Genomic DNA, 13,275 nt, shown 5'->3' on the forward strand with positions numbered 1-13,275 from the left:
GTATCTCACAACTGTCGGTTCAAACACGTTATTGCTTCCTACAAATGTAATAGCAACAGAAGAGTAAAATGCTATGGGATAATTAATATATTATGTGATAATTCTGTAGGGTCAAGAAAAGCCAACTGACAGCAGGATTCATGAGCTTGGATTTGAGTGTAGGGGTTTTATGTAGAGCTTTGGGGGTGTCATGTCTGATGTGCTGGAGAGCTCTTTGTGAGGCAGTGCTGGCTGGGGATTTTGGGATGGCACTGAGCAAGTGTGACTGCAAAAGGCCTGGAACAGTGTCTTCATACATATTACATAACCCCTTTGGTCTGGGGGACAGGCCTGGGGCTAATATGTCCAGTGTTTATTGTGAGCTTAAAAGAATACTGAAATGTCTTAATTTATTTGTCAGGGACCTTACTTAGGTCCAGATCTGATCCAAAATGCAGTTCCATTCAAGCACTCCAGTCTTCCCTCTGTCCCTCAGTTTGAGCTGCAGTACTGGCTTTCCTTGAGCTTGCTTTTCCTGAACAGCAAAACTGATCCTAATCTTACCACAAACTGACAAAAATGTGTCATTAACATCACTGTAGAAAGAGGGCAGGGAGATTGCTGTCCTTGGGATTGCTGCAGGACATGCATGCAGAGGACTCCTTACCAGGAGCACGTGTTCCAGGAGTTCCAGGTATCCCAGGGTACATTCTGTTCCGAAGCGCAGGGCTCTCTCCCGAACTTCTTCGCTCACATCTGGGTGATATGATGCTTGCTGAGGAGGCAAAACAACATTAGTACCCAAAACTGCTCCCACAAGAGGAGAGACAGGGGAAAGAGAAGGGAAGAGATTGTTTTTATAGCCATTTGAGCTTGAGGGCCACCCGTTCCCGTTGTAAATTTGTAAGCAAGCTGTGCTCGAGGAGCAGCAGAGCCCAGTTCTGATACAGCACTGGGAACACTTTTCCTTTTATCAGCACATTCTCCTGTCTGGGTGAGCATCTGCAATCCTTCTTAGTGTCCTGCTTCTTGCTGCCAGTTCAGAACAAAGAGAGAAACTCTTGAAGAACCAGCTGAAAATAGAGTTTTCTTCTCTATTATGATTTCTTCTCATGCAAATACTGAAAAGCATCTTGGGGCTCATTGGGCTCTTGGATTGTGTATATACACACTGTTCTACACTGCAATGATTTTATTATTGTGACTCTTCTTTTTTACTACTATCAACAAAAATAAAAACTGTAAGCACAGTTTTGCCACACATAAAAGGCCATTTACATCTCACAGGTTAGAAATATGCTAAACCCAGTTTTTTATTGTAAGCCTGGACAGCCCACCATCAAGGCATGGATGAAGAAATGGCCACCTTTGACAGCAAAGCTCTGGGCTGGCCCCAGAAGACTTTGGGCCAGTCACAGGTCAACCACCAGCCCTGTGCACGAGTCAAACGTGAGTGTCCCACTTTCCCTTCTCCATCCCACAAGATAAAGAGTTTGTTCCTTACAAAAACATTTGCAAATGGCAGATGAAAAGTGCTGTGGAAGTTCCAGGATATTGTTACTCTACGTGACAGGGACAAAAACCAAACCAACCAACCCACCCACCAACCCACCAAAAGAATCATTAGCTGCTTCTCATTGCCTGGAACCACTCTGTAAATAAAAGCTTATTAATGGCTTTAGCTTGACACAGTGATTTAACAAAGCAATAGCAGTGCTGGGGCATCTGTGTAAATACAGAGAGAAGCAGAGTCAGATCTCTGACTTTGTAAGGACTTCCACTAATTATAATGTCTGACATCTGACAGAAGCCTGACTGACTCACCCAATTTATTTTTAATAAAAAGTGAAAACTGTGGCCTCTTTGAGCCTTGTATTTTCTACAGTAAACTTCTAGGGAATTCTTTTATTGAACAGAAGGACAAGTGAAACTTCCTAAAAATTAAAAAAATTTAGCGTTTCCTCCCACAGAGCAGCTCCTTCCACTCCTGCAGCCCCTTATCTTCCCTTAGGCCGGGGATTATCTCATTGCTTGCTTATTTTAGGCCCTTTCCTGCAACCCCCAACATCCCAACCAGCGCTGGCAGCAGCTGGGCCCGGCGCTGGTCTCTGGGCTCCCTCTGCAGGGAAACTCAGGATCAGCAGAGCAGGAAAAGGGCTTTGCGAGCCTCCTTCATCTCCTCATCCTGCCAGCAAATAACATAAAGGGTGAGAAGATGGGAGGAGACAGCACAGGACTCTCCTCGTCTTCAGCCCACTTCAAATGAGCTCCAGAAGCCCAAAAAATTCAGAACATTTTTTTAAATTTCTCAAATAGGGCAAAGGATCTCCCAGTGTTTCTTATGAATATATTGTAAAGCATCCTATAATGTCCCTTCGCTTAATATTACTGTAATACAGGCAATTAGGAGAGAAATATCAAGTTCCTTCCATCTTTTGCATACATAACCAAGAGTGATACCTGAATATTTTGGCAGCATTTTTAAGACTTAATGACTCTTAAAAAAACCCCCATATACTTCACAGCAGCCTAAAGAGGTGACAAAAGTCATTTCAGGAAGTCATTTTGCAACCCAGAAACATCCCAACAGACATCTCACTACTGCAGCTGGGACTTGGAACAGAAGTGCTTTCTCTTCCAGATTCAGGCAGAAAGTCTGAAGAAACATCTCAAGATGAACCAGAACACAGATTTGTTTCCTCGTTCTGAGGCTTCTCTCCACTCCCAGCCCTCATTTTCTCTTCATGTGCTCTCAGAACACGAAGGCAGCAAACACTGTTTGGCCCTGGTAGCAGCTCTTGTAGCCCTGAGGGATGGATCACTGGTGCAGGAAGGTGTCTGAGGGCTGCTGAGCTCCCTCCAAAGCCATTTCTTCTCCAGCTCATCAGTGTCTCCTCACAGGCCCTGTGCTCCAGCCCCCTGAGCTCACTCCAGTGCTGTCAGTGCCTTTACCCTTGCAGGGAGCCCAAGTCCAGACTCAGCCTAACTAGTGCTGAGAAAAGGTGAATAACTGCTTCCCTCAATCTCCTGGCTATGGAATGATCTAAATGAGCACTCACTGCAATTGTTTTCTATGGTTTTGATGGACCTGCTGTATCTGTTTCCTTTCCAACAGCAATCATTACAAGTACTGATATTATACACAGGTTACTTGGTGCATAGTCATTATTTTATACAAATAGGTAATAAAGAAAGTAATTGTTGTTATCTTAGGGCCTGCTCTACTCTTCAATAAATGTAATTACAGTGTTTCCACTGACTTTAATGAGAGTTGTCTCGGTTCATTACATCCCCCAGTAAGCAACCTCATTGTCTTTTGAAATAACATCTACTTATAAATACAGAGTTAGTAATGAGCACTGTAAATTCATGTATAGCAGAAAAAGCACAAGCATTTATATAGCTGCTAATAATTCAAATCCCTAATACTACTTGCCTGAGGCAACTGGCAGTGAAAGAGAACTTACATTTAAATTCCTGACACCAGGCAAGTCAGAGCTACGTTCTGTACAATTCTACAACAGATCATACAAACACTCTTTTGTCTTAGCCTAAAGGACATAAAAATCTGATGATTTATCAAGTGCTTATTCTACAGATTAGCTTAATAGCACTAGAAATCCCTCCAGTATTTGTCAAACCTCACGAAACCCCAGTGGCACTGCATCACACAGCTCTGACAGCACGGTGGGCTGACTGCTGGTTCCTACCCCTAAAAGTCAAGCAATGTGGCTTACCATGGAAATGCCACGTACAGTAATCCATTTGTAGAATTAATGGCATAAGATTTCTAAGTCTCTGAGCAGAATTTTCTAAATCAAGACCTAAACCAAGATTTTCTAAATCAAGTGTGGTTCAGACTGTGTATTTAAAAGCTTTTTTAAGTGACATGACTATTTTTCCTACATTTTAGATAATGCATAAAATTAGTATTCCTGAAGACTTTTATTCCTGTTTGCCCAATAAATGCTCTTGACCTTAAGAAAGCTAGACAAGACAAAACTAGATCTGATGCCTTGGCACTGTATCATTACAGGTAATAAAATGATTCCCAGCCATTTTCCTTTCTTTGTCGAAGCAACTCCCTGGGAGATCAGAAATGCTTTTCCAGCATCCCAGACCTCCACTGTTCACTCTGCAGGAAGTTCCATCCTGCTGGACGCTTGCAAAGCATGAACCACTCAGAATCCATTCACATTAACTGGGAGCAAACACAAATATAAGATATGAATGTTCATAAATCGACGTTCAAAAGCGAGCGTTGGGCTGTGTGTGCCTGCGAGTGTGTTTGCAATGTTACTAGAAAGAGAGGATTCTCTTCCTGAGAATTTGCTGCCTGTTTGGAGAGATGGAAAACTAAAATGTGCCTGCACTGGTCACTTCCAAATGCCAGAGGATCTGTATTGATGTGCATCTGGATTGATGCCTGAATTGATCTGTCAGAATGTTGCACAACTATAAACTGTTCTGAGCCTCCCTTACTAGTTTCAATTAACTGGATTGTCCCTAACACTAATTAGGCTATGGTAGTTCTCATGTAAGTAGTACAGTTTAATTTTCCCATGCAAACTGGAGCTGCTTTGTTTTGCTGACCTTCTGAGGTTATGGAGAGGACAGAATCAAAATTCGGGGAATGAAAAGTGGTCAAGAACTGTGAGGTGCTAAAAAACCTGTTAGAAAACTAAGTCAAGATAAAAAGCTGTATTCGATGGTTTTGTAAAAATCCAGTTCTAAGTTATACTAGAACTTGCACTTTTGCACGAGGATCATTTTAAAAGCAAAATTAACCCTTCTGTTTGGGCAGTATTGGGCTAAAAATTAACCTGGGACTGACGTAGGCAGTTAGGATTTGACCAAATATTGAAAACAGACAGCACACAGAGAGCACCATTATTTCACTGTCACCTTCCACACATGGAAATGCAGAAGTAAATAACTATGATTTACAGGTAAAGGTACTTTACTACTACAGCTACTACTGAAGACCAAAAGGAATGAGATCTTTAGAATCCCATTTTTTAATTCTTTATGCCTAGGTCTTTTTTTTCATCAGAACAAAGCCAAATGGCTTCATACCCTTTATACAGCCCACAGTTCTCCCCAGGTTTTGCAGGGCAGTTTTTCAAAGTTGTCTAGCTCAAGCAAGTGCAGAAAACAGGGCACCACTATTTTTAGTGCAAATGCAAAACATTTTGAAAAAGCACAGAAGAGATGGACCAAACAGACAGGTTTGGTTAGGGGGGAAAGCAATATTAAAAATAGACCAGAGTGATTCCTTTCACCATTCCTTTCACTGTTCCTAGGAATACTGAAATGATATTTGTGACCACGAGATTACTTGTATATTCTACCACTTGCACAGATTATTTGTCTTCTGACTGGGAACGAGGAAATTTCAGCTCAAATAAAATTTCTCATTTTCACAAAAAGAAAACAGTCAATATTAATGCTGCTTTTTGTGTGTGCACAGCACACAAAATCCTTCTGAGGGACACGTTCCCTTAAAATTCTCTTAACCGTCAACTCCCTCACGTGAAAAGCAGAGTATTAACACAAAGAATCCGAACAACAAAAATACAATGTTCCACGGATTTAGAGGCACAGACACACACAAAAAGCTCAGTGCTAGGCAAGGAAGTGCATCTTTACCTTACAAGCTGTCAGCATGTCAGCGACTGCTTTGCGGCTCAGGTTCGCTGTAGCGATCACATCCTCCTGCCTGCATGAGTTCCCAGCTGCAACAGCTTTGGCAGTTGCCATGGTGATTCCCTTCGTCATCCGGATGGACTCTTCAGGTGATGAGGTCTTTTCTGGAACCTCGCTCGACTGGAACACCTAAAAGTGAAAACAGAAGGAAAAGTCTGAGACCACTCACGTCGCGGCAGAACGACCGCGAGAAGGAGGCGGCAAAGGGAAGCAGCCCTTGAACAGCAGGAAATTAGAAACATATTTGGAGTACTTGGATATCATTCTTGCCTGTCATAAGCCTGGATCAGATAAGCCTGCTCACCTCCAGAGGGAAACAATAAGCTGAGGGAAGGATAGCAATAAAAAGGGTTAACCCCTTCATCTCATCTGTTCCAGACAGCTGTTCAGAGCATTACAGGATGATAAGAATTACAATTCCTTTAATTATACTCCTTTTTCATCCTGTCTGCTCTTTAGGCTGGTCTGCTCACCTGAGGAGATCCTTCCCCTGCAAAGGCTGGGCCCTCCCAAGCCCCTGTTGACAGCACAGAGCAGTACAGATCGGGAGCATCACTAAAACATTCAAATGTGTCTTAAAACAGCAGAGGTGGAACGTTGTCTCTTCGACTATATTTAGTTCCCCCTCAGAAACCTAAAGATATAATTTTGCAGGGTGAATTGTGTGAAAATAGTTCCAATTATCTGGCAGTGCACAGCACTCATGAATATTGGAACACAGGAACTGCGGTAACACGAACGTAAGAAGAGCTGGGTAACCTCACTTTGATCTTGTATTTTCTGTTCCCAAGCTTTAGTCTCTATTTACTTGCCATTCTTATGAAGTGCAGGGACAATTTGGAGTGCACAATTAATCAAGAAAGGTCTCTTGACTCCACACAGTGCAACCTAAGCAGGCTAGTGCCTTCAGAACACAAATGTCTGGACAGAAGTGAGCCAGGTCTATCCTGTGCTCTCAGTTCATCAGTTTTTCAGTTTCTCTTTCCAGAAATGAAAGTAATGTTCAAAAAATGAATTCTGGCTACATATGTGAAGGATATTTGACGTTGTTCAGATGCAGTCCCTGGAATTCCAAATCAAACCTGACGCGTTTTCTTGAGCACACACTTGAGCCATCCCCTGTTCCTCCTGACCCTCCCCTACTACTCCACCTTTCCCCCCATGGAAGAGGTGGCAACACCACCAAAGATCCATTCCTTAGCAATGCTGGCCAAAGCAAAAGGAGGAACACTTCAAACAGATACCAACCTAACTAAGAAAGCAGAAGTAACAATGCACAATCCTCCAGTGACAGGTCTGGACAGGCTTTAGCTCAGTTACAGGAAGGGATGTAAAGCCAGGCCTTCACGAGGATACATGACAATAACATGCACTAGACATTGTACAGAACATTCCTGCTCAGGTACCAAGTCAGGAGGTTTTACCACTGCCATAGGAATTCCCAATTACTATATACAGGTTTTTGAAAGAAAATAATTTAAAATAAATTTCTCCATTACAACAGCATTGCTCACACAACGAAACCTAGTTGTTCTATGGAGAGCACTTGACAAGACAAAGCTGTGCCAGTGCTGTTACTGTCAAGAATTGCTAATCCACAGACTACACATCAAAGAATTTTCTGCTGAAGATTGTATCTATAGGGTTTTTTTAATAAAAATGACTGTAAGTAAAAGAAGGAAAAAAAAATCAGGCTCCTTCGCAAATATGCAGGTATTATTTATGGCACTGACTACTGTGCTAGTTAAAAAAAATAACTGAAAGCTGCAGCTGGAGGCTGTATTTTTATATCTTAAAGAGGAAGGAAAACAATTTTCATGGTCTAACACCTTATTTGAGAGAGAATTCCATGCTATCATTAATTCCTGCTCACCCAGAATATCAGATAGCAGGCTCTGTATCCCTGGTAATATCCACTTCATAATAAAGGAAAAATAGAAACAAGATTAAACTGCAGATGCAGTAGGGCAGTGATGTTGAGGAGACTCTCCCAAAGCCAGGATCAAAAAATAAGAGAAACAGCATCAGACTCAGAAAATAATATCTGTAGGGAAAGCTTAAGGTCTAGAGAAGAAGGAAGCAGTTGCTTCCAGTTTTGTACTTGACAGGAGCATCTTCATTCTCAAAGTGGGGACTGGAAATGTGTGAAAGTAGAGAGGCTGAAGTGGACTGTAATTGTACTTTCAGAGAGGATTTGCAGCAGGCAGAGAGACCCAAATTGCACCCAGTGCAGTGCAAGGCAGTAAAGCACAGGTTGAGGAGGAGCTGTGGGCAGGCCTGGTTTAGTGCAAGGACACACTCCCAAAAACCACTTCAAAGGGCTGTTCTGTTCTCACCGTGAGCTCCTGCTTGATGTACTCAATTGTGGCCTCGAGAGCTCTCGTCCCTCGAGTGGCTTCATCTTCCACTGCTTTAACAGTCTTCAAAAGGGATGTGACATTTGTTACCATCACCTGCAGAAGAGAAAAGGGAGGACAAAAATCCATGAATCCTCCCTCCCATTTTTTTCAGAAACAGCAGGGTGTGAAGCAAGGCAAATTAAAGTAGGCAGCATTGTTACTTCAAATAGGACCTAAGAGACTTCTTGAACTGTACTTGTTTTACAGGACTAGATACCAACTCTTGTGCTGGCCACATTCTGAAAGCTCCTCATAAGCTGCAGAAACATTGCACAATTAACTGCACAGAGATACTATCTTAAGTGTGAGTGTTCTGGCAAAAAAATTACCAAAAAATGGAAAAATCACAGCTTATCTAGAGCATGTTACTGTCTTTTCCTCCTGCACATCTTACACTGCCAGTTGAAGGGGACATGAATCGAGGGATGGTATTGCTTTTTGAAATGTGTCCAGTACATTCTCTGCAATCAGATAAAACCCCAGATGAGCAAGGAGTCAAACACCAGCCTCAAGCCCAAATGGAGATACAGGATCAGTGTTACTGTTCCTGTAACAAACTCAATAGTTCTGATGCAGAATAACTTAATTGTCACTGCAATAGTTACATCCTTCCTCCACCCCAGTATATTGAGATACAAACAACAGCTGCAATGAAAAAAGGAGAGACAGAAGAGCCAACTTCTTGACAGTGACGACTTGTCAAAGACACCTCTTCACAGTGGGAAGAGCCAAAAAGCCATTTTTCTTGACTAGTTGAGTTATTTTTCAAGTAGTGCCTCAACAGTACACTGTAAGCATGTGCTCTGAAAGGCAGAGAGGCACAGAGAAATAACACCACCGAGATCTCCACCCCTGGAAATATTTTGTAGACACAAATCCACATGATCTCTGTAAGGCAAATGCAACAACACAGCTCAGGTGCAGGGAAAATAAAGCTAAAGGTATCACAGGTATGGCATAATCTCTGCAAGTTTTGAGCTTTGATACCTATGTGCTTCGTGGAGAGACCCAGGAGAGAGGAGATGGAAATGCACAATATCCTGACACAGAGTGTTAGGAGGTTGTTTTTCTTCCCCCCTTCCCTCACCAGGCTGCAAGGTGTAAATAAGGAGAGCCCCTGCTTGTCCTGAACATTCATTATTTAGAATGTAGTATCTAGATACCATTTTATACTGGATAAATTTTAGTCTATATCATTATGAAAGGAAAACCTGCCCTCAGATATCGGCCTGTAAAAGAGAGACATTTCTCTTCATGAGTATTACAGTTCTGTCACCAAAACCACAAAAGTCATCTGACAGCCTAGAAAAACTGGAGCTTCATCAAAACTCAACAGCATCTTGTTTTTCTTTATCATCCCAGGATGATGATGAAACAAAGGGAGATGAGTTTTCAGGCAATCAGAAACTGCCTGGTCCAAGCTCCACGTGTCTATCCAATGTGGTTGCACAGGCACTTCAAACACAATGCAAGGGTAAGGTGTTACCTTGGCAGCACCTTTCAGCTGGTACATGGAGGGATCATCTGCTGGTTTGCTGGCAGCTCCTTTGGTAGCACCAATGAGATCAGAGAGGGCCTTTGCAACATCCTTGATAGCATTGATGAGGACAACCTGCAGGAATGAGAAAGAGCTGCAAGGCTCAGGCACAAAAGGGGTAAGTCTGCACGGGGGTGTGATTTTTAGAACACAGCAAAAAAAATACCTACTAAATAGTACCACCCTCCCACTACCCCAGTCAAACACTGAATATTCTGGAAGAGGAAAAGCTGTGCTGAGAGCTGCAGTGTTTCATACACCAGTCAGAGTCCATAAAATTGACTATTTCCTGTCATAGGAAGAAGTTGAAATGCTGATTCCAGGTGGGGTTTCCTTCTGCTCTGCACTGGTGCAGCCTCACCTCGAGGACTGTGTGCAGTTCTGGGTGCCACAACACAACAAAGACATTAAGCTGTCAGAGAAGTTCTTAGGTGAAGGGTCTGGAGGGGAAGTTGAACCCTTTAAGAGCTTATACAGAATTAAATGCTGAAAAGTGAGGAAAAGTCAAATCTGGAATCACTTCTCAATAATTGCATTTCTGCAGCATTATAAATAACCCTAAATCAGCCTCACCCCTTTGTGTTTGCAATTCACTGCAAGAACAAGAGAAGTCTTTGCTTTTTGTGAGAAGTTTAATTAACTTTTGGTAGCTCAGAAGCTCTTTGACCACACAAATAAGACAAAAACCTGAGAAATAGGACAGAGTGATGAGATTCTCTGTTGTCCAGCTGCCAATGTTATGGGGCAACTTACAGCATGAGCCATTTGAAACTATCATACCAGGTAAAATAAATGTTACTGCTATGAAAAAAATTGTGAGAGTATCATGTGCTGCATTTCGGACACACGGTGCACCTACAACTTCAAACTGGCAATAGAAAACTGCTCCAAATAAATAATTACTTGTGCACAACAGCTTTTAAGTACTGTATTCTCAGCTTTTACAAATAGAGAAAAGCGAGGTGTGATAAATGTTCTGCAGATGTTGCTGAATTATGGAAAATCTCCTGTTTAAAAAAAGAAAGAAAAAGTGGTTTCAGCAGGATATTCCTAGAGAGGAACATGTCAGAAGTTTAGTTCATCACACAGGTCAAGCTAAACAGAGCACACATCTGTTTCAGAGCATTATCCAAATGAGCAGGGCGTTTCAGACTATTTTGGTCCCACCACAGGCACATCTGCAATATGTTGGCAACCTCCATTTCACTGAGATCTAAACAAACAGCTGAAGAAATATTAGAGATGATCCACATTGAAAAGTGACCAAGTCAATTGAAAAAGCAGTCAGATATAGGGGGAGAATGGCAGGAGCCTGTCAGCCCACACCAGTAACACAGTGCACAGTCCAGCTGTAAGCTTTAGAGCAGCTTTAAGGATATGCAGGCTCTTTAGAACAAAAATGGGATGAGCCAGGGGTCCAATCACAAGTTAGTAAAACTAAGCCAAATCCTTTGCCAAAAGCATCCCAGCTGGAACACAGCAGTGAAATAAAAGCAGAAGTGTTATACAAAGGCACAACTAGTTCCACTCAATGCTTTAACATCTTGATTGTCTTGTAAAAAACCAGTGACATCTGAGCAAACCCAGAAAAGTCCCACAGGAGATGAACCCTATTACATTGTTTAAAAGCAGAAGTCCCGCACAGTTCTCCCAATTGAAAACTGTCTCTGTTCTCCTTCAGAGGAGCAGAAATATCTTAAAACATCTCACCTGTGTTTCAGGATCATCGGATCCCAAGCTTGCTGCTCCCAATTTTACTACCTCAGCAAGCTGAGTGATGGTGTTGGCTGATGACTGAGCTGCTTGGGCCAGTTTGTCCTGACTTGAGGCAGCACCAGAAACCAACAATTTTGTGTCTTCAACTAAAGCTTTTGCTGTTTTCAGGATATTTTCCCTGTAGCAAAAAAAAAAAAAGAAAAAAAAAGAGGAAGCAGGGAAGGAAGTGGAAAAAGAGAAGAGGAAAAAAATGTGTTTTCCAGTGTTATGGTGACTAACAGCTACATAAAGGAGCTGATCTAAGCCATCATGCCAGTGTCTGCTCATAATATACCACAGGCTGGGGTGGAAGTTGGAAAAAAAAAAAGACAACTATTAAAACAGTAGTAGAACATTTTGGGCAGATGCAGGGCAGTTTATTAAAATGACCCCATCTTGAAAGGAAATTAGATAGGGCAGTAGCAGCAGAGAGCATTGGATTTGAACACCAAAAGAAAATCTGGCCATGCTGTGATAAAAGTACCAGATGTTGAATGTCTATATTAATCAGCATATTGTAAGGAAACTAAAATAATAATCATTTGCAAGGAAGGTAATAGCAAGAATGGCAACAGGAACAGGGAACGTGTCCTAGTCAGGATTCCATCCCCACTTCCCCCTACATAGATGTTTTGACCTGTCAGCACAACAAATCCAAAGCAATATTTGGATAAAAGAAGAAATCATTTTGATTATGCAGTTCACAAACAAGTCAAATGAACTGAAACTAGGACCCTATTCATGTAAAATGTCAGCCTGGAAATGAATGACACCTGTATGAAAAGCCCTGACTTTCAGTCTGCAGAATACCAGCAGCCCAGACACCTCTGCATCTTTCCTCTTCCTTCAGCAACTGGGGAGGAGGGAAATAAATGCTGGCCATGCAATAGTTGTGTCAGCCAACTAGGCTGTGGAGTAGTAAGGCAGTGCCTTGGCTCTGAAGCCTGGGCTTTACTGTAAAAGAAGCAACAGTCAGATGCTGTAAATCTGTTACTGTGATGGCAAATGCTGTGGGATTATTTTGCTGCAGGTGCCACTTGAAAGGACCACTGGGCTTATCTCTGCCAAAGTGGAAAATGCGTGGCATGGCTGTGCTGTTCCCACCACTGCTGTCCACAGCAGCATTAACCATAAGCATGATTTAGCAAGACAAACACAGCCAGACAGTCAAGAACAGCTGCTGGAAAAAGTATATAAAAGATTCCTCTTCAACATCATGGACAGCTCATTTTCACTACTGGAATAACAATGCATGGTAGTCCATGCAATCAGACAGCTTGAATGAAAAAAAACAAACAAAAAACCCCCAAAAAAGCCAAAATAGTGCTACAGTTGCAGTCTTCTGTTGAAAGCTCTGTCACCAGATGTTCCTCAGCTTTTTAAAATTCTTTCATCACAGAAAGCACCAAACTCAAGTTTGCTGTACTCTATTGACATCCCCATTGTCCTATTTCTCCTCTCACTCCACTGCCTCATCCAGTTGCATTCACATGAACCTAGACAGGTAAAAATGTACCCCCGTGGGCCAGTTCCACTGTCCCCTGTGCCCCTCCACCCCCTTCAGTCCCACTGACCTGTGATCTGCGAAGGACTCGTTGTTCTCAGCATTGAGGGTCCCAGCAGTAGCAAACATGATGGTGGTGTCCAGGTCTGCAATGATCCCTGACACGGCACTGGCAGCAGTGATACAGGCTTGGGTGCCTTTGTTCCCTGCCTGGAGGGCAGACAGAACCAAGGAGACCTGGAAACCACATAAAGCAACAAGGCAGTCATCAAAAGAAAGTCGGTGCTGAGAATCATTCTGACTCTCTTTATCAGCTTTACCTTTACTCACAAGACACTGTCTACCCTTGCCTAAATTGGGGTCATCGCTACTCCTGGGGCACAACACGGTGACAA

The 13,275-nt window shown here is 42.5% G+C and overlaps 1 protein-coding gene across 2 annotated transcripts in view; it reads right to left on the bottom strand.

Annotated features, from left to right (window-relative positions):
- The window catches only part of TLN2 (talin 2), a 152,756-nt gene that overhangs the window by 19,996 nt on the left and 119,485 nt on the right, over window positions 1–13,275 (bottom strand). For both annotated transcript variants that reach the window (XM_018081477.2, XM_018081478.2), the window contains 6 exons: window positions 12,951–13,117; window positions 11,332–11,515; window positions 9,571–9,696; window positions 8,022–8,138; window positions 5,629–5,814; window positions 647–754 (listed from right to left, as the gene is read on the bottom strand). In XM_018081477.2, the coding sequence (XP_017936966.1) occupies window positions 647–754; window positions 5,629–5,814; window positions 8,022–8,138; window positions 9,571–9,696; window positions 11,332–11,515; window positions 12,951–13,117 (888 nt within the window). The remainder of the gene's footprint in view (window positions 1–646; window positions 755–5,628; window positions 5,815–8,021; window positions 8,139–9,570; window positions 9,697–11,331; window positions 11,516–12,950; window positions 13,118–13,275) is intronic.

The sequence above is a fragment of the Manacus vitellinus genome, unplaced genomic scaffold, assembly GCF_001715985.3.
Source record: "Manacus vitellinus isolate BGI_N305 unplaced genomic scaffold, ASM171598v3 scaffold_53_pilon, whole genome shotgun sequence".
Taxonomy (NCBI): Eukaryota; Metazoa; Chordata; class Aves; order Passeriformes; family Pipridae; genus Manacus; species Manacus vitellinus.